Raw genomic sequence first — 22,413 nt, forward strand, 5'->3', positions numbered from 1 at the left:
CAATAAGTATTGCAAACATTTTCTCAAGGCAAAAGAAGCATAGCAAAATATCCATATTCGCTTTCCGCCGATGCTCTTGCAAGAATTTTCTAAAAACAAAACTCAAACTAATAAAATGGTTTTTGAAAGGGTTTCAAAATATTAAAATGGCCTCCGACAATTTCAGGATATTTATAGAATATTAGATAAGTGGGATCTCCAGGAGTGGAGAGACAAAAGGGGATAGAAGCAGTGTGAGAGCAAAGAAACACAAGAAATTGCGATCCAAATGAGTAAAGCCATAACAAATTAGTTAACAACATGAAGCAAACAAATGTCAATTCGTGTGAAAATTTGGAATCCACTATTTTAAATATTTAGGAGGAATAAGTTCTCCAGAAAAATAAAAATAAAAACTGGAAAGATCATCTCAACTGACACGCAGCATCAGAAGAAATCAATCCTCTTCCTCTGCCTCCTCCAGCCATTTAACAAAGGGATCCAGCGACTTGACAAGAGCTTGCCTGCCATAGTTTAAAATGATATCACATCACAATCCTTTAATAAATTAAAAATAGAATATTGCTCAAGGAAGAAAAAATAGATTTGGAAGGAAACTAATTCAATAACAGCTTCATTCCCATAAAAACAGACGTAACAAATGCATACCTGCCCTTAGGGTTAGTTCCCTTGCGGAACCAATGAAGAATGGTGTCTTCTGCCAGCACATCTTGGTCATAGAGGGACCTTATAATTTCTGGGAACAACTTCATCAGTTTAGCATCCTCATAGCACTGAACTTGGACTTTGTATATAAGCTCCAATTCAAGCTTTCCTGTTGTGCAGAATGTATTCAACAGTTGCGCCCATGTTTTCACCTGCAAAAAAAGAGAAAAGAAAAAAGGAAAAAAAAGTGGGAACGAGAAGAAATGTGATACAAATACAGAAGTAACTACAAAGCACAATACAAATACAGAAGTAACTAGACGTCACAAGCGCAAGGGAATTTGTCCCACTCAGCAGAACTGCTAGCTATGCTGATTAATCTGATCAGTCCTTCCGAGGTTGAGTGTTAGAGAAGCCAGAAAAGCATGCAAATATAGACTAATCTAACTCCTGTGTGCTTTCAAATTTAGTTCAATAATTAATCAAACCTTGCAACACTACCACGGTTGATCAAATCAGTCAATGTTTGCCAATAATAGGTAGTCACCTCACATTTGACGGATTTCATTAAAACAAGACAAGCTGCCACAAGTCGTATCTTCTGGATTCATTTAGGAAAGTTAATGGCAATACTAAAGTCTCGAAAATACAAGAGTAATGAATTAGAAATGCATGCACAAATAAAAAGGAAGACTAAAGGGCCAGCCATGGCTAATTCGGCAGTTGCCTATCTTTATAACTCTGATACTTGTTGAGCAATGCTTCATTGAGAACATTAACTTCCCAACCAAACAGTCATCATGCTTACTTCTTAATTGACATTTTAAATTAAAAAAAAACCTAGAACAATACTCTTATTCTTGGAACACTGGGTAAAGCGACCAGTAAAGAATGAGTTCATTCATAGGTTATTTCTATAAATGAACATACATCATTCATAGAACTATGTATGTTCATTTACCACAATATGCAGCTTTTAAGATGTAAACTACCTGGCGAAGGGCCGAATTAGCATTTTGCTGTTGATTCTTCCCAGACCACTGCACAGCATCCATCAAGACATCCCACAGAATTCTCACAACTTCTATATCCGGCAGTTTAGCATCTTTGACGTGTTGCTTGACAGTTTCTATTACTTCAGAAATATTAGCTTCTTCTGCTATCTGAGTCGTCACGGCAGATTTCATTTCCTTGAGGTTCACCTCAAAAATCTTCTTTTCATTGTACTCGACCAAAGGTATAAGCTCAGCCTTGCTGGGAAAAAAAAGGTTTATAACCAGTACACTACGTTTTAGTAGGATTTCTGCATCATATTTTACAGATTTCTTATCTAACTATAAGCTGTATAACAGTACTACAAAATCCGACAATTGAGTAGGAGAACTATGAGAAAGACATACATCCTCTCCTAGACTTCAGATATTATGCTGCCACAGTGATGGGAAAATCAAGGCCAAGTGCCTTGTAGTGTCATAGAAATGATCTGAAGTAGCAAAAATGCATCCTATATACAAACATATACTAAGATTTTGAACGGAAAAAAAAAACTCAAATTCACTATTATACTATCTTAGCATATCCCATATTCTAAAGGCAATGATCATCTTAGCTTATCCCCATTCTAAAAGCAATGTTGTTAAATTCACTATTATATTATGAAAGTTTGAATACATGAACCTCTAAATACAAGTTCCTCCAAAGGCAAGGGAGATGTACCAATGATAAGCGGTTTGGGTTGACAAATAATTTGTCTAGAGAGGGTCTAGCGATAATAAGTGGATGCTTAACAACAGTGTTCTTTATAGATGAAATGAAGGACAGTATTCCATTACGCATAAACAGTTGTAAATTCCATTATATTGCAAGATTATTACATCCATATACAAATAAAAATCAGCAACAGTACCGTTGGCTGCTTCACAAGCTAACATTTATATCAGATATGTTTTAGTGAAACAAATATTACTGGATATCACAGGACCTGGTGAACAAGAAACTGAAAGGACAAAGCATCCAGGATAAATGGCATACTAGCTCACAAACATAATATGACAGAAAGTGTTGACGCTTAACGCGCGGTGGCCCCATTACCTTGATGAGACATCTTTTTTTATTCTCTTTGGTTTCATCAAATGAGAAAGCAGCTCAGAGCACATGATGAAATCCTTTGACATTTTAGGCACTACGAACAGGATTACAACTTATAGCAACTAGAATTTCCTCCTTAGCACCCAACCAAATAAAAGAAAGCAAAAAGCACACTACAAGAGTTGATCACCTAGCTTAAGTCTTGTCTTCTCAAATCCTAGACAAAACACCAGAAGGTGCCCAAGCTCTGTTATTATTCACTCCCCCAACACCCCAATTTTCTTTTTTTTGTCCCAAAAAGTCACCTTTCTTTAAGTGGAAACCCCTAATATTACATTCCATTTGGTCCTTAATGAGATGCTCATATAGGAGTTGGCATGATTTGTTGTGGACCCCACAAGAAAGTTATAGTATATTGTGTATATTTGGCTTAATTTGTCAGAAGTCCTTTCTTTCTCAAACACCTTGTCTGGTTGAATGGTGCTAAACAAACTGCACAAAGGGACTACGAAAAATAAATGCTCCACTGCCAGAAGAAAACAAAAACGTTCAGAGGGCAGTGACTATGATGTGCTTAAAAAAATGACATCCTTTTTAATGAGAAAAAGAAACTTTGTGTGCATAAGAATAAATAATAGAACGGGGCACATATATATCTATAGGAAGAGAAGTATTAAACAACCTTCAAAAAAAATCATCATGAACTTCTTCCGTCAGCCAGGATTAAAGAGAACATCTTAATTTCACGACAAATACTTACTATTACCATCCTAGGAAACCACATCAAAGTTATACGATCAAAAGGTCTCCAGTTATTGCAACCTGCATATTATTTCTAAAGCATAGCTCCAAAGTGAAAACTACAACAATCACTATACTTTGAAAAACCTCAATAAGTCATAACATACCTAATGGTACTTCAATGTAGAAAACATAATAAAGTGATATTCAATTAAGATGTAAAAAACATCTTAATTTCACAACAAATACTTACTATTACCATCCTAGGAAACCACATCAAAGTTATACGATCAAAAGGTCTCCAATTATTGCAACCTGCATATTATTTCTAAAGCATAGCTCCAAAGTGAAAACTACAACAATCACTATACTTTGAAAAACCTCAATAAGTCATAACATACCTAATGGTACTTCAATGTAAAAAACATAATAAAGTGATATTCAATTAACAGTGGTGACACTGATGATGACGACAAATTAATTACCAATCTCCGTCCTAGAATCTCAAGTTATTGTTAAAGGGAAAATTACTCACGTGAAATGCTCAGAGACAGCTTCAGGTGTCCGCTTTGCCGAAGGGAAGAACTCCAAGAGATCACCTTCCATTTTACCCCGCTTAAGGATTGAGATCAAATCATCAAGACTGTTGTCAACCAAATATTCTTTAAAGAAGTCTGTGATAAATGAGAGGACTAGCCCTTTGGCAACAAGGTTATCTTTGAGCAATGGCTGGAAAACCGTTTCTGGCGGGAGGCCAGAAAGCTTCTGGGAAAAGGCAAGGGCTGTAAAAATTGCCAACTTCTTCCTCTCATTTTCCTCAAAGAACTCCAAACATTGCAACATTTTCCGCATAACATTTTCAAGATTCTTTATAAGAAACGGTTTTCTCCTCAATATCTTCTGCACGTAGATTACAGATGGCAAAATGACTTCACGTCTAGGTTCACACTCAATTACAGAGTAAGGGTGGCGGTCTCCTTCATCAGGTTTAATTGTTCCAGGTTGCGTACGTCCCCCTGTGAAGATAACCTATGTCGAACCACACAGTAAATTGAAAGCATAAATGACGCAGCAATGAGTAGAAACTAAAGAACAATAATTGACATGTTATCCAAATAATATTTTTGATTTTTAAATTAAAGAATGCAAGCCTTTACAATACTGACATGTTATTCCAATTATATCATAAAACTCTCGTCATTGTTAAAATTTAAACAAATGGAAGCAGCACTAGAATACTAATCTATCAAAAAAGGAGATATCATAAAACTTTCAGTATAGAAGAATAGCACATGACGAGTCTATAATCTAACTCAAATAATGAAAGCTGTGGCATCAGGACACTGGAAAATAGCACTAACATTGAAAACAAAAGAAATTGTCATGCAAGGAAAATAAACCTAAATAAAGAAACTAAAAACTATATAATTCAATCTTAGAAGGCTAATAAATAAGTGTACTTTCTTTCCACCGTCAGTAATTCCTATCCATATGCACCTTAACAATAGTCTAATAAATATGCTTCAAGAATGATAATTTTAGGGGAAATATAAAAGAGTTACCTCAAAAAGGGTGTCACCGTATCTTGAGAAGTTAAGGTCTGTAGACTCGATGCTCTTGGCAACAAGTTCCTGTGCATCATAAAACATATAACAAAGATTGAATGCAAATAACAATAGGATATCAATACAAATATGGAAACACAAATTGAATAAAAACATTACCAAATCACCAGCATTTTCCAAATAAATCTGGACCACTGCATCCGCAAATGCTGCAGGGTCCAGAGGCGCTGCAATATTCCGTTTGCGGGTCTTAATCCGCGTACCACTGCAACGACAACAATAATCAATACAAATACTAGAATAAACTAACATTAAGTACTATGGAAGGATGAACAAGGCTTACCCGAGAGTGGGTTTCTCCTTTGAGCTTTAATTCCACAAAACAAAAAAGAAAGACGAAAAAATGAGTATTATTACAACCACACAAATGATCAATATTTTAAACTATACAAGCATCACAAAACCATCACCAGTACTACGAAATACATAAACAAAAACTGACCAATAAAACAAGGCCAAGCTTGCTTTTTGGTTGGCACGCCACAAAAAAATCAAATTTTGGCTTTAGACCAGCATAAGAGCTGAAACAAACAATTACTAAAAGAAAAAAGAGTATGCACTTCATACATCATTTATATGTAGCATAAAAGCATAGACGTAACAAATCAAGATAAACGACTCAAACTTTTCACATCAAAGAAGCAGCATGTCCCTAAGTTTCTTCAGTTTAACATCAAAAATCAAAACAAAATAAGGCAGCGAAACTTAACAATTAACACAATACCTACATAGTTTCGGATTAAAATAACGAATATAGACCGATTGAAGAGACATTCTAAAGAAAAAACATACACAGAGAGAGAGAGAGAGAGAGAGAGAGAGAGAGAGAGAGAATGATAATAGATCCTAGATCCAAAATGATAGCAACAGAGAAGAAAAACGAAGTTCCATAGGAAATGAGCAGATCCAAAAATAATAGTTAGAAACAAAACATACCTCATAAACAAGACAAGAGGAATCGAAGAAGATGCAGAGACTCTCTGCGCTTTGCAATGAGAAAAGAAAATTTAGAGAGGTCTAAGAAAGGAAAGAGAGCAAGTTCTCCTGAAGCCACTGCTCAGATATTCATTTTATATACTAGAAAAGATACTAGAAAAATACCTTCTTTCTTTGATAATTAACAAAAATACCCTTGTATTTGAGGTAGGTTTAAGATAATAATCTCTAAAATACATTTTTGAGCTTCTTTAAGAGGATGAGGTTGCTCAGTTAGATGATATAGCCATTGCATTAGTAAATCATTAGTCAGGTTTTATAGTTACATCATGAGATATGATATATATATATATATATATATATATATATATCAGTGAAATTGATTAATTATTTTCGAAATTAATTGGAGATTTTGCGATGTTCTTGAAAATAGATTCACATATACACTAGTATTAATTAGTAAATAATTTGTTCACAAAGATAGCACACAACTTCTCAATAATCTATTTCCATGAAAAATAAATATTTTATATTTTATATTGGTCTGTCAGTACGAGGAACAGAGCAAGAGTCTCCAAGAAAGCAAACTAAACCATAAAGGACGGCTTGCCAAGCTACACAAACAGTTAATTTGTTTATAGTCGCAAAAGTTTTCCTACAAAGGGGATGACTTCAACAACCTATTAGGGACGGCTTGCCAAGCTACACAACTCAGAAAACTTTTGTACTATAATCAACTTTAGCTATTTATAACGCAGAAAACTTTCGGACTACAATAAGCTAACTTTCTTAGAGTATTCTTACTCTATTTTCATACATGGACCGGCCTTTCCATCCATTCGAAAGAAAGAACAAGAGGGAAATCAAGAAAGCACTCATATGTAATATATCATAAAGGATTTACAAAGGTTAAAAGATGATCTTACAACTACTACAAGGCCTCCTTTATATAGGACTAGGAGGTTATTACAAGACAAACTTATATTATAAAATAAACCTATCTTACATGGCAAACTTATCTACAAGTGGGTCCATTTGGCATGTGAAAAACTTTAGGCAAAACAACTAAAAAGCTCCTGAAAATACGTGAAAGAGGTGAGATATACATGGTGTAGCATGTGAAAGTCTGAGGGAGCATGTGACGGCATGTGAAAGTAGGGTGTTGCATGTGACGAAGTATGTGGAAGCATGTGAAAACAAGTGGAAGTGGGGCCCGGGTAGTATGGAAGAATGTGGAAATTTGTCTTGGCATGGGTAGATGATTTTTGAGGGTTTTTTGGTAGGTAATGTAGGATTATGGCGGGATTAGCAGGGATTTAGATAATAATCCTTCATTGATTCTAGGGTTGTCCTCCAGGCATCTTTTCAAAGATCTTGTATCGTAATGCCTGGAACTTGACGGTCCTTCTTCGCAATGCTCTTTCTCTTTTGGATTGAGAGATGTAATCCGCAGCCTTAATCTGAAAATGTCGTGAGTAATCTTTTCTTGGATGACTTCGTATGGGGTTTGATATTCTTTTGCTGCTTCCCGGACTCTTTCCCAATGAGGATGATTGCTGGTATAATTCCAGCTTGCCCAATCTTTTGGTCATATCTCTCTCGGGATGCACCTATTTTGCTGAAAAAGGATTCTTTATGCCTCGGTATATTCTTCCTCCATGGATAAAATGGACACGGGAAATTTCTACCAGAACGATGTCTCTGCTTGAGCATGGACTTTTCCATTAATAATCTTCACTGGACTAAGGAACATGAATACCTTAGCTGTGTAGGAATTGTTGAAACATTTTATCCAAAATCTTCTAGGCTTGAACCATAGTAAAAATACTTTAAGTGCTGGTTCAATGTTATCAAAATCCTTGAAGACGTTGCATTTAAATTCCATGAAAATATAATATTGATGGCATAGATACCAGAAAAACCATAATAGTTCTTATGGAAAATCCTTGGCTTGAGCTATGAATATATGGCAGAACGGATATTCTGGATTGACCCCATATGGCTTGAGAATGGATCCTCCATGTTGCCGAAAAATTTGGAGTTCATAATAAGTTCTTCTTTCCATAATAATTGACGGATCAAAGGGATCCATGAGGTTGAACAACTACGGTGGATGATCTGTTGGCTTCAATGAACTTGTTCCTGGAATATTTGAAAGCATGAAGATGTGGCTGATTAGCTTTTGCTTTGACTTCAGTTTTGCTGGGGAAAATCTCTTCGAGAATTCCTCCGGTCGAGACAAAAAATCTACGAGAATATTATCCTTTCCTTTCAGGTGCCTGACTTGAAACTTGTATGGAGAGAACCATTGAGCCCACCTGAGAATCTGAGGATTGGGAATAGTTTTTGCATTTAGCTGAATCATCTATGGGAAGGCATTCATATCCATTTCTATCAGAAATTCTTTGTGAATCAGGAAAAAATTGAATTTCTTGATTCTATTCTTTACTGCAAGGATTTCCTTGAAGGTGGAGTGGTAATGTTGCTCGGACTCTTTGAATTTTCCGCTGGCATATCCGCATATTTTTCTCTGGCCATCTTTTTCTTCAAATAGAACGACACCCCAATATTCATTGCTGGCATAAGTTTGCAGTATCTTCTTACCATCTGAAGGGATGTAGAGGGACTTGACATTTTTATATATCTCCTTTATTTTTCTGACTGCTTCATCCTGTTTCTCTCCCCATGATGGAGCATTTTTCTTGAGCATTTCTGTGAGCGGTGAAATGTATGTAGAGATATTTGGGATGAAATCTCTTATATAATTTATTACACCCAAGAAATGTTGAATCTACTTTGTTGTGAGGTTGGTATCCGGAAATTTAAGTAATTCCTGACATATATGGGGTCCTGGACTATATGCACCTTGGACAAAATGCATTCTGAGAAAATCAATCTCTTTTTTAGCAAGAACCATCTTTTTTGCTGAAAGCATGATTCCGTACTGTGTTACCAATGCCTCAAATTGATGAAGCAAGTTGACATATTCCTCCAATGTATCACTAAATAACAGGATGTCATCAATGTAAACTAAAGATGTATGGAGGATGGGCTGGAATATTTTTATCATGGCTTTTTGGAACAAGTAGGGTGCAGTTTTCAATCTGAACGACATAACTTTCCATTGGAAGTGATGATCGGAGATGCAAAATCCCGTTTTGGCTCTTTCTTCAGGGTGGATTCCCAATTGCCAAAATCCCGATTTAAGATCAAACTTGGAAAAATATTTGGCCTTGGCTAAGTGGGAGAAAAGAGTGAGTTTATTTGGGATAGGAAATTTATCATCTTGGAGGAAGTGGTTAAGTGGCTGGTAGTTAATGACTAACCTGAGTTTTCCTCTTGTCTGCTCAGCTCTTTTGTTGACATAAAATGCTTGGCATGCCCATTGTGAATCCGATGGCTCTATTAGATCAAATTCCAAGAGTTCTTCACATTCTTTGTTTGCAAGCTGAAGATGATCTAGATTCATGCCTGAATGACTGGCTTTTGTTAGATTGATATTTTCATTCTTCTTGAAAGGGAGCTTGATAAAAAACTCTTCGTTTTGCCATAACGGGCTTTTCCCTTTCTTCAGGAAATCATCGTGGGATTCAGCACATGAATGTTCGATGAGATTTTGCTCAATCTCTTCAATTTGTTCGTCGTTGGTGATTTGGAATAGCCTTGGAATCTCAGAATAAGGTTTGAACTGATTCTTAAAAGCTATCCCGTTAGTTTTAATCCGGAGTTGATCTGTAAGTTATCTGTAAATGTCGAATCCAACAATAAGATCTTTTCCTGGTACATCAGACCCTATCAGCTTGGTTCTGTACTTCAATCCTGGAAAGAACTCAATTGTGACCTGGTGCTTTGTGATGACGGTGGTAGTCGGGATTCCATTTGATGTAGTGTTAAAATCCTTAAAGTGCGGCACCCATTGATCTTCAGGGAGAACAACAGGATTTATGAGTGAGGAAGCAGCTCCAGTGTCGATGAAAGCAATAAGTAGAGTTGGTTTATCCCATTTGGATTAATAGATCTTGAGTTCTACTTGAGGAACGACTACGAGAGCGTTGATCTCTTCTCGGGCTTCGATCACTGGTCTGAAAATTGGTAGTGATCATTGCCTTGATCTTCGTTGATATCGGGAGAGAATAAAGTTTCTTCACTAGGTTCATCATCCACAGAGAATATGGATTCAAGGTCCTCCTCTTTTCCGAGATGTATGCAGTGTAATCTTCAATCTCTTCAAGGAGTTTGATAGATCTTCTTGATTGGGGACAATTTTTTGTGAAATGTCCAATCTTGTGGCAAATAAAGTATCTGTTTTTCTTGTGAAAATTTCCTGGACTTCTACGTCTGAAATATTTTGTGCGTCTCTTGGACCTTGATTTTCCATCTGGAATTCTTGGCCATCTGAACCTCCTGAATCCTTTCTGTCGCCTAGTTGTGTGGCAGGAACATCCTAATCCGGTGATCAGATCGGATCTGTGACATGCTTTGTCAAGTGCTGGATTATGGTTGATTATTTTGTTTTAGGGCTGGGCGCTTTGTACAAATGTCTTCCAATGCTACAAAAATAGCTTGCCTGATGTAGCCAACTTGTGGGACTGTTATTGGCTGAAACTTTTCTTCAATGGTGGTCATGGTTCGTCTTGCCAACAGCTTTGGAAGGGAAGAGACAAAGGCTTGCTTCAAGTTGATGTCTCCACTGATTTCAAAGTATATCTTTGCCATTTTTTGAAAATATTTGTCAATGTCATTTCTGTCGAATGACACACACTTCATCTCGAAGAGTTGTCTTCGCATTTTCTCCTGTCTTTGTCCAGGATCTCCACAGAAAACTTCATGTAGGATCCTAATGTTGAAGGCAAAATCCTGGGATGTAAGGAAAGTATTTTTGTCTTGAATTCCAAGTGAGTTCCACCAATCTCTGAGAATTCCTGAGAACCGTGAAGTTAGTTCTGACAGGATGATATACTTTTCTCGTTCCACCAAATTTTTGGTCACCATCCAAGTATAGAAGTCTTGGATCCTTTGAGGCCATTTTGAAACCTTGACGTCATCTAAGGTGAAAGTGTGGAAACCAGTTCCAACTGGTTTTGTCGCCATGGGCTCATATCTTCTTTCTGGGATTGGTTCATCCGTCATGCCTTCTTGTTCCTCATCTACTTCAGATATTTCTGGGTCTCTCGGTTGGCTCACAAATATTGGGGGATCGTCTTCCTCGGAAGAGTTTGCTGTGGAATCATTGCTTGATTGAGAGCTATCTTCCATTATTTCATCGTCTGATGAATTTAAAGATTCTGACCGTGTGGTATCTCCTTCTGACATGTTTCCTTGGCTGGGAGACATAAAGGTCCGGAGTCTTCTTATCAGAAATCATCAAACTTTCGGGGTTGGACCCTTTTGAACTTTCTCCTTGGTCTCGCCTTTTCTTGGTTGTTTCTTGGCTGCAAGAGCATCTTTCCTTTCCCAAACCATTTTTGCAATATCGAATTCAGGTTCTTCTTTTAAGGGTTGGGTGAAAGAGATAGGATTATGTGAGGTAGTAGGAAAGGTAGAAAAGGTGTTGTCCAATATTGGTGGGGAATATGCTTGTGTTGACATGATAGAAGGTAGATTTTGAAGGAAAGAGTGGGGTTTTTTGTGACTCAAAGCGATCATTTCTCAAAAGTTGGATTTCTTCCTTGATTGAAATCGTCTCCTTTTGTTATTGTTGGAAGAAATGGAAAAGTAAAGTTCCTGGCGGATAAATCTCATATTGTAAATTTGCCAATCTTAGTTCCAAGGCTTTGATTAGTCCTGCATGCTGAGGCGGTGTCTGCTCCACCTTTTTCTCAATTGTTTCCACTTTGCTCATTAACTTGTTTTGTGCATGGGCCACATTTTTTATGGTGTTTCCAATATTGTTGAGCACTTAGTTTTGGCAGATGGAATTTTCTAATTGCCAGTTATTTGTTGCTTCGATGTCACTCGTTGGGGTTTTTCTTCAGAAGGTAGTACTATATTTTTCTTGCGGATTTTTGGAGCATGGCTGATACCCTCTTTTTCAAAAGGTTGAAGTGGAGAAAAATCTTGGGAATGGCTGGAACTTGAAGGGCTCAACATGAATATTTGTGGGTGTGTGGGAGTTTTAGGTTCAGGTGGCTTTTTGGATTCTGGGTTATGGGATGATGGTGATTTGGGTTTTGGGGTGGTTTCACTATCTTCCCAGCGTGGATTGAATTTTTTTGGTAATTTTGGCCATTCATGGGGTTTGTAACTGACAAGAAATTCATATTTACCTGGGCGGCTCAATGAGCCAATTAAAGGGTCTTTATTTTCATATTTGGCTCGAAATTGCTTTTCAGTGGTTTTCCCTTTTTTCTTGTATTTTGGTTTGGTCGTGTTAAGGCTAAATCTTTCCTAATCACGCAGATGGTGTTCATCATATTCTCCATTTGGGTCTTCTAAACAGTCTTGGCAGTTGCAACCAAGATCCCAAGGGCAATGTCCCGTAAAGGGGCATTTGAACCACCACACTTTTGTTCCTTCTTTGTCAAAATGTTGACACCAGCCATGTCCTTCCATGATGCTTTGTATTTTCCAGAAGAATTCTCCGTCAGGTTCAGAGTATGTATCTGTTGTATCTTTGGGTTGAATCATTTGGCAAGAGAAGATGGTTTTATTGGGTTTTTTGAGATGGGAATGGTCAAAGCTTATGTAAACGGTTTTGTCATTTCTTTTGGTAAAAGTTGGTTCACCAGATTGTAGAGATTCCTCTGGTTCCCTTAGCTTCTCGTAATTTGTGATCCAGGAATCAGGAAGAATTTTGATAAGCTCATCTCTGGAAATTTGTCTGGGTATTTGGGTGCACATGGTGTTTCCTTTGGTGGCATCAATATTCAAGAGTAAAGCATTTTCTCCTCCGGGAAGGCAGAGATCCATGGCATGATTTTGGACCCACCACGCCATTTGGTGATGAAGAGTGACTTGGATAGAATCTTTGGCTTGTGAGGCACCTTGGATTTGGACTTGAATTTTTAGTGCTTTGGTTAAGTATGGGTCATAAAGGGACATGTTGAAATCTGGAAAGATAGTTATGAAGACAGTCCCTTCATTCAAGGTAACTTCTGCAGTACCCAAATTTGCATGTTTGTACTCCAAGTATCTTGCCACAACAGGTTGACCTTTTCTTCTGTGATATGTTAAAGCGATTCGAATAGCACCAAAATGGATATGGGTAAAACCATGATCTCTCCATTGTCTGGGAAAATCATCTGGGATTTGAAGGGTGATAAATTGTTCCTCTCGAGTGGCGAATAGGATGCTGGTCAAGTTTTGAGGCAGCAACATATTCTTTGACTCCTTTTGGTCTGTGTTGGACTAAGGAACGAATTTGGGTCCAGGGTGCAAATGATTTTTTGGCAAAAGCTGAGTAAGGGTTTATGAGGAGTAGTTCAGTGGAGGATACTTTCTGTTCATCGGATAGGATATCTACTTCATAGAGGTAATTATATTTTTTGGACAAGGTTTTATATAGAGTAGGAGACATATTAATTTTTGCAAGAGAAAAGGATGATGGAAATGACTCAGACATATTTTGTAAATTGTTCCTCCCTCCGAAAGGATAACCTGGCTCTGATACCACAGTATAAAGAACAGAGCAAGAGACTCAAAGAAAGCAAACTAAACCATAGATACGAAATAAGCAAGAGTCTCCAAGAAAGCAAACTAAATCATAGATACGAAAGTTTCCCTACAAAGGGGCTTGCTTCAACAACCCATAAGGGACGGCTTGCCAAGCTACACAAACAGTTAATTTGCTTATAGTCGCAAAAGTTTCCCTACAAAGGAGTTGGCTTCAACAACCCATAAGGGACGGCTTGCCAAGCTACACAAATAGTTAATTTGCTTATAGTCGCAAAAGTTTCCCTACAGAGGGGCTGGCTTCAGCAACCCATAAGGGACGGCTTGCCAAGCTACATAACTCGGAAAACTTTTGTACTATAACCAACGTTAGCTGTTTATAACTCAGAAAACTTTCGTACTACAATAAGCTAACTTTCTTAGAGTATTCTTACTCTATTTTCATACATAGACCGGCCTTTCCATCCATTCGAAAGAAAGAACAAGAGGGAAATTTAGAAAGCACTCATATGTAATATATCACAAAAAGATTTACAAAGGTTACAAGATGATCTTACAACTACTACAAGGCCTCCTTTATATAGGACTAGGAGGTTATTACAAAATAAACTTACATTATAAAATAAACCTATCTTACATGGCAAACTAATCTACAAGTGGGTCCCTCTTGGCATGTGAAGGACTTTAGGCAAAACAACTAAAAATCTCCTGAAAACATGTGAAAGGGGTGAGATATACATGGTGTAGCATGTGAAAGTCTGAGGGAGCATGTGACGGTATGTGAAAGTAGGGTGTTGCATGTGGCGAAGCATGTGGAAGCATGTGAAAATAAGTGGAAGTGGGGCCCGGATAGTATGGAAGGATGTGGAAATTTGTCTTGGCATGGGTAGATGATTTTTGAGGGTTTTTTGGTAGGTAATGTAGGATTATGGTGGGATTAGGAGGGATTTAGATAATTATCCTTCATTGATTCTAGGGTTGTCCTCCAGGGATCTTTTCAAAGATCTTGTATAGTAACGCCTGGAACTTGATGGTCCTTCTTCGTTGTGCTCTTTCTCTTTTGGATTTAGAGATGTAACCCGCAGCCTTAATCTGGAAATGTCGCGAGTAACCTTTTCTCGGATGACTTCGTAAGGGGTTTGATATTCTTTTGCTGCTTCCCGGACTTTTTCCCAGTGAGGATGATTGCTGGTATAATTCCAACTTGCCCTATCTTTTGGTCATATCTCACTCGAGATGCACCTATTTTGCTGAAAAGGGATTCTTTGTGCCTCGCTATATTCTTCTGCCATGGATAAAATGGACATGGGAAATTTCCACCAGAACGATGCCTCTGCATGAGCATGGACTTCTCCATTAATAATCTTCACTAGCCAAAAAAATCATAATAGTTCTTGTGGAAAATCCTTGGCTTGAGCTATGAATATATGGCAGAACGAATATTCTAGATTGACCCCATATGGCTTGAGAATGGATCCTCCATGTTGCCGTAAAACTTGGAGTTCATAATAAGTTCTTCTTTCCATAATAATTGACGGATCAAAGGGATCCATGAGGTTGAACAACTCCGGTGGATGATCTGTTGGCTTCAATGAACTTGTTCCTGGTATATTCGAAAGCATGAAGATGTGGCTGATTAGATTTTGCTTTGACTTCAGTTTTGCTGGGGAAAATCTCTTCGAGAATTCCTCTGGTCGAGACAGAAAATCTGCGAGAATATTATCCTTTCCTTTCAGGTGCCTGACTTGAAACTTGTATGGAGAGAACCATTGAGCCCACCTGAGAATCTGAGGATTGGGAATAATTTTTGCATTTAGCTGAATCATCTTTGGGAAGGCCTTCATATCCATTTCTATCAGAAATTCTGTGTGAATCAGGAAAAAAATGAATTTCTTGATTCCATTCTTTACTGCAAGGATTTCCTTGAAGGTTGAGTGGTAATGTTGCTCGGCCCCTTTGAATTTTCCGCTGGCATATCCACATATTTTTCTTTGGCCATCTTTTTCTTCAAATAGAATGGCACTCCAATATTCATTGCTGGCATCAGTTTGCAGTATCTTCTTACCATCTGAAGGGATGTAGAGGGACTTGACATTTTTAGATATCTCCTTTATTTTTCTAACTGCTTCATCCTGTTTCTCTCCCCATGATGGAGCATTTTTCTTAAGCATTTCTGTAAGCGGTGAAATGTATGTAGAGATATTTGGGATGAAATCTCTTACATAATTTATTGCACCCAAGAAATGTTGGATCTGCTTTGTTGTGAGGTTGGTATCCAGAAATTTGAGTAATTCCTCATATATATGGGGTCCTCGACTATATGCACCTTGGAAAAAATGCATTCCAAGAAAATCAAACTCTTTTTGAGCAAGAACCATCTTTTTTCCTGAAAGCATGATTCCGTACTGTGTTACCAATGCCTCAAATTGATGAAGCAAGTTGACATGTTCCTCCAATGTATCACTAAATAATAGGATGTCATCAATGTAAACTAAAGAGGTATGGGGGATGGGCTGGAATATTTTTATCATGGCTTTTTGGAACAAGGAGGGTGCAGTTTTTAATCCGAATGGCATAACTTCCATTGGAAGTGATGATCGGGGATGCAAAATCCCGTTTTGGCTCTTTCTTCAGGGTGGATTCCCAATTGAGAAAATCCTGATTTAAGATCAAACTTGCAAAAATATTTGGCCTTGGCTAAGTGGGAGGAAATAGTGAGTTTATTTTGGATATGGAATTTATCATCTTGGAGGAAGTGATTAAGTGGCTGGAAGTTAATGACTAACCTGAGTTTTCCTCTTTTCTGCTCAGCTCCATTGTTGACATAAAATGCTTCGCATGCCCAATGTGAATCCGATGGCTCTATTAAATCAAATTCCAAGAGTTCTTCACATTCTTTCTTTGCAAGCTGAAGACGATCTGGAATCATGCCTGAATGACAGGCTTTTATTGGATTGATGTTTTCATTCTTCTTGAAAGGGAGCTTGATAAAAAACTCTTCATTTTTTGCATTTTCTCCAGTCTTAGGCCAGTATCTCCGCAGAAAACTTCATGTAGGATTCTGATGTTGAAGGCAAAATCCTGGGATGTAAGGAAAGTATTTTAGTCTTGAATCCCAAGTGAATTCCACCAATCTCCGAGGATTCCTGAGAACCGAGAAGTTAGTTCTGACAGGATGATATACTTTTCTCGTTCCACCAAATTTTTGGTCACCATCCAAGTATAGAAGTCTTGGATCCTTTGTGGCCATTTTAAAACCTTGACACCATCTAAGGTAAAAGTGTGGAAGCCAATTCCAACTGGTTTTGACGCTATGGGTTCATGTCTTCTTTCTGGTATTGGTTCACCCGTCATGCCTTCTTGATCCTCCTCTACTTCAGATATTTCTGGGTCTCTTGGTTGGCTCACAAATATTGGGGGATCGTCTTCTTCTGAAGAGTTTGATGTGGTATCATTGATTGATTGAGAGCTATCTTCCATTGTGTATCGTCTGATGAATTTAAAGATTCTGACCATGTGGTATCTCCTTTTGACATGTTCCTTAGCTGCGAGACATATAGGTCTGGAGTCTTCTGATCAGAAATCATCAGACTTTCGGGGTTATACCCTTTTGAAATTTCTCCTTGGTCTCGCCTTTTCTTGGTTTGTTTCTTGGCTACAAGAGCATCTTTCCTTTCCCAAACCATTTTTGCAATATCGAATTCAGGTTCTTCTTTTAAGGGTTGGGTGAAAGAGATAGGATTCTGTGAGGTAGTAGGAAAGGTAGAAAAGGTGTTGTCCAATATTGGTAGGGATATGCTTGTGTTGACGTGGGATAGAAGGTAGATTTTGAAGGGAAGAGTGGGATTTTTTGTGACTCAAAGCGATCATTTCTCAAAAGTTGAATTTGTTCCTTGATTGAAATCATCTCCTTTTGTTGTTGTTGGAAGAACTAGAAAAGTGAAGTTCCTGGCGGACAAATCTCATATTGTAAATTTGCCAATCTGAGTTCCAAGTCTTTGATTAGTCCTGCATGCTGAGACGATGTCTGCTCCACCTTTTTCTCAATTGTTTCCACTCTGCTCATTAACTTGTTTTGTGCATGGGCCACGTTTTTTATGGTGTTTCCAATATTGTTGAGCACTTTATTTTGGCAGATGGAATTTTCTGATTGTCAGTTCATTGTTGCTTAGATGCCACTTGTTGGGGGTTTTTCTCCAGAAGGTAGTACTATGTTTTTCTTGGGGATTTTTGGAGCATGGCTGATACCCTATTTTTCAAAAGGTTGAAGTGGAGGAAAATCTTGGGAATGGATGGAACTTGAAGGGCTCAACATGAATATTTGTGGGTGTGTGGGAGTTTTTGGTTCAGGTGGCATTTTGGATTCTAGGTTACGGGCTGATGGTGATTTGGGTTTTTTGAGATGGGAATGGTCAAAGCTTATGCAAACGGTTTTGTCATTTCTTTTGGTAAAAGTTGGTTCACCATATTGTAGAGATTCCAATGTTTCCCTTAGCCTCTCGTAATTTGTGATCAAGGAATCAGGAAGAATTTTGATAAGCTCATCTCTGGAAATTTGTCTGGGTATTTGGGTGCACGTGGTGTTTCCTTTGGTGGCATCAATATTCAAAAGTAAAGCATTTTCTCCTCCGGGAAGACTGAATGGCATAATTTTGGACCCGCCACGCCATTTGGTGATGAAGAGTGTCTTGGATATAATCTTTGGCTTGTGGGGCACCTTGGATTTGGACTTAGATTTTTAGTACATCGGTTAATTATGGGTCATAAAGGACATGTTGAAATTTGGAAAGATAGTTATGAAGATTGTCCCTACATTCAAGGTAACTTCTGCAGTACCCAAATTTGCATGTTGGTACTCCAAGTATCTTGTATCTAGAAGTGAAAGTCGAGCCACAACAGGTTGACCTTTTCTTCCGTGATATGTTAAAGCGATTCGGATAGCACCAAATGGATATGGGTAAAACCATGATCTCTCAATTGTCTGGAAAAATCATCTGGGATTTGAAGGGTGATAAATTGTTTCCCTCGAGTGGCAAGAATAGGATGCTGGTCAAGTTTTGAGGCAACAACATATTCTTTGACTCCTTTTGGTTTGTGTTGGACTAAGTAATGAATTTGGGTCCAGGGTGCAAATGATTTTTTTGGCAAAAGCTAAGTAAGGGTTTATGAGGGGTAGTTCAGTGGAGGATACTTTCAGTTCATCGGGTAGGATATCTACTTCATAGAGGTAATCATATTTTTTGGACAAGGTTTTATATAGAGTAGGAGACATATTCATTTTTGCAAGAGAAGAGGATGATGCAAATGACTCGGACATGTTTAGTAAACTGTTCCTCCCTCCGAAAGGACGGGCTGGCTCTGATACCACAGTATAAGGAACAGAGCAAGAGACTCCAAGAAAGCAAACTAAACTATGATACGAAAGTTTCCCTACACAGGGGCTGGCTTCAACAACCCATAAGGGACGGCTTGCCAAGCTACACAAACAATTAATTTGCTTATAGTCGCAAAAGTTTTCCTATAAAGGGGCTGGCTTCAACAACCCATAAGGGACGGCTTGCCAAGCTACACAACTCAGAAAACTTTTGTACTATAACCAACTTTAGCTGTTTATAACTCAGAAAACTTTCGTACAACAATAAGCTAACTTTCTTAGAGTATTCTTACTCTATTTTCATACATGGACTGGCCTTTCCATCCATTCGAAAGAAAGAACAAGAGGGAAAATTGGAAAGCACTCATATGTAATATATCGCAAAGGACTTACGAAGGTTATGCGTCATTGGGAAAGATTTGACCTTAACAAGACCAAACCAAAATCCAAGAAAAAAGGGAAAACCACTGAAAAGCAATTTCGAGCCAAATATGAAAATATAATACTGATGGCATAGGTACTAGAAAAAACCATAATAGTTCTTGTGGAAAATCCCTTGCTTGAGCGATGAATATATGGCAGAACGAATATTCTGGATTGACCCCATATGGCTTGAGAATGGATCCTCCATGTTGCCTAAAAACTTGGAGCTCATAATAAGTTCTTCTTTCCATAATAATTGACGGGTCAAAGGGATCCATGAGGTTGAACAACTCCGGTGGATGATCTATTGGCTTCAATGAACTTGTTCCTGGTATATTCGAAAGCATGAAGATGTGGCTGATTAGCTTTTGCTTTGACTTCAGTTTTGCTGGGAAAATCTCTTTGAGAATTTTTTCGGTCGAGACAGAAAATCTGCGAGAATATTATCCTTTCCTTTCAGGGTGCCTGACTTGAAACTTGTATGGAGAGAACCATTGAGCCCACTTGAGAATTTGAGGATTGGGAATAATTTTTGCATTTATCTGAATCATCTTTGGGGAGGCCTTCATATCCATTTCTATCAGAAATTCTATGTGAATCAGGAAAAAATTGAATTTCTTGATTTCATTCTTTACTGCAAGGATTTCCTTGAAGGTGGAGTGGTAATGCTGCTCATCCTCTTTGAATTTTCAGCTGGCATATCCGCATATTTTTCTCTAGCCATCTTTTTCTTCAAATAGAACGGCACTCCAATATTCATTGCTGGCATCAATTAGCAGTATCTTCTTACCGTCTGAAGGGATATAGAGGGACTTAAAATTTTTAGGAATCTCCTTTATTTCCCTGACTGCTTCATCTTGCTTCTTTCCCCATGATGGAGCATTTTTCTTGAGAATCTCTGTGAGTGGATAAATGTATGTAGAAATATTTGGGATGAAATCTGTCACATAATTTACTATACCCAAGAACTGTTGGATCTGTTTTGTTGTGAGGCTGGTATATGGAAATTTGAGTAGTTCTTGACATATATATGGTCCTGGACTGTATGCACCTTGGACAAAATGCATTCCAAGAAAATCTATCTCGTTTTGGGCAAGAACCATCTTTTTTGCTGAAAGCACGATCCCATAGTGTGTTATCAATGCCTCAAACTGACAAAGCAAGTTGAAATGTTCCTCCAATGTATCACTAAATAACAGAATGTCAATAATGTAAACTAAAGAGATATGTAGGATGGGTTGGAATATTTTTATCATGGCTTTTTGGAAAAAGGAGGGTGCAGTTTTCAACCCGAACGACATGACTTTCCATTGGAAGTGATGATCGGGGATGCAAAATCCCGTTTTGGGTCATTCTTCAGGGTAGATTCCCAATTGCCAAAATCCAGATTTTAAATCAAACTTGAAAAAATATTTGGCCTTGGCTAAGTGGGAGAAAAAAGTGAGTTTATTTGGGATAGGGAACTTATCATCTTGGAGGAAATGGTTAAGTGGCTGGTAGTTAATAACTAACCTGAGTTTTCCTCTTGTCTGCTCAGCTCTTTTGTTGACATAAAATGCTTGGCATGCCCATTGTGAATCCGATGGCTCTATTAGATCAAATTCCAAGAGTTCTTCACATTCTTTGTTTGCAAGCTGAAGATGATCTAGATTCATGCCTGAATGACTGACTTTTGTTAGATTGATATTTTCATTCTTCTTGAAAGGGAGCTTGATAAAAAACTCTTCGTTTTGCCATAACGGGCTTTTCCCTTTCTTCAGGAAATCATCGTGGGATTCAGCACATGAATGTTCGATGAGATTTTGCTCAATCTCTTCAATTTGTTCGTCGTTGGTGATTTGGAATAGCCTTGGAATCTCAGAATAAGGTTTGAACTGATTCTTAAAAGCTATCCCGTTAGCTTTAATCCAGAGTTGATCTGTAAGTTATCTGTAAATGTCGAATCCAACAATAAGATCTTTTCCTAGTACATCAGACCCTATTAGCTTGGTTCTGTACTTCAATCCTGGAAAGAACTCAATAGTGACCGGGTGCTTTGTGATGATGGAGGTAGTCAGGATTCCATTTGATGCAGTGTTAAACTCCTTAAAGTGCGGCACCCATTGATCTTTAGGGAGAACAACAGGATTTATGAGTGAGGAAGCAGCTCCAGCGTCGATGAAAGCAATAAGTCGAGTTGGTTTATCCCATTTGGATTAATAGATCTTGAGTTCTACTTGAGGAACGACTACGAGAGCGTTGATCTCTTCTCGAGCTTCGATCACTGGTCTGAAATTTGATAGTGATCATTGCCTTGATCTTCGTAGATATCGAGAGAGAATAAAGTTTCTTCACTAGGTTCATCATCCACAGAGAATATAGATTCAAGGTCTTCCTCTTTTCCGAGATGTATGCCAGTGTAATCTTCAATCTCCTCAAGGAGTTTGACAGCTCTTTTTGATTGGGGACAATTTTTTGCGAAATGTCCAATCTTGTGGCAAATAAAGCATATGTTTTTCTTGTAAAAATTTCCTGGCCTTCTACGTCTAAAATATTTTGTGCGTCTCTTGGACCTTGATTTTCCATCTGGAATTCTTGGCCATGTAAGCCTCCTGAATCCTTTATGTCGCCTAGATGTGTGGCAGGAACATCCTGCTCTGGTGATCAGGTCGGATCTGCGACATGCTTTGTCAAGCGCTGTATTGTTCCGAATAATTTGTTTTAGGGCTGAGCACTTTGTACAAATTTCCTCCAATGCTACGAAAATAGCTTGCCTGATGTAGCCGACTTGTGGGACTGTTATTGATTGAAACTTTTCTTCAATGATGGTCATGGTTCGGCTTGCCAACAGCTTTGGAAGGGAAGAGACAAAGGCTTGCTTCAGTTTGATGTCTCCGCCGATTTCAAAGTATAACTATGCCATTTTTTGAAAATGCATGTCAATTTCATTTCTGTCGAATGACACACACTTCATCTCGAAGAGTTGTCTTC

General features: G+C 38.0%; 1 protein-coding gene across 1 annotated transcript; it reads right to left on the reverse strand.

Moving 5' to 3' along the window:
* Positions 1-234: 234 nt before the first annotated feature.
* Positions 235-6,164, reverse strand: LOC109209059 (basic leucine zipper and W2 domain-containing protein 2-like). The gene is made up of 8 exons (XM_019372226.1): positions 6,036-6,164; positions 5,383-5,406; positions 5,199-5,304; positions 5,037-5,105; positions 4,010-4,503; positions 1,638-1,899; positions 649-857; positions 235-503 (listed from the first exon to the last, which is right to left on the reverse strand). Exons 1-8 carry the CDS (start codon positions 6,038-6,040, stop codon positions 437-439), a joined length of 1,236 nt encoding a protein of 411 aa, XP_019227771.1. The 5' UTR covers positions 6,041-6,164; the 3' UTR covers positions 235-436.
* Between the last annotated feature and the right edge of the window lie 16,249 nt (positions 6,165-22,413).

This window comes from Nicotiana attenuata, unplaced genomic scaffold (genome assembly GCF_001879085.1).
Source record: "Nicotiana attenuata strain UT unplaced genomic scaffold, NIATTr2, whole genome shotgun sequence".
Taxonomy (NCBI): domain Eukaryota; kingdom Viridiplantae; phylum Streptophyta; class Magnoliopsida; order Solanales; family Solanaceae; genus Nicotiana; species Nicotiana attenuata.

Excerpts from the sequence above, each read along its gene's own strand:
- LOC109209059 (XM_019372226.1), bottom strand. Across the intron at positions 1,900-4,009 it reads GCTGTCTCTGAGCATTTCAC|CAAGGCTGAGCTTATACCTT; the intron begins GTGAGTAATTTT and ends TTTTTTTCCCAG. Across the intron at positions 504-648 it reads GGAACTAACCCTAAGGGCAG|GCAAGCTCTTGTCAAGTCGC; the intron begins GTATGCATTTGT and ends AAACTATGGCAG.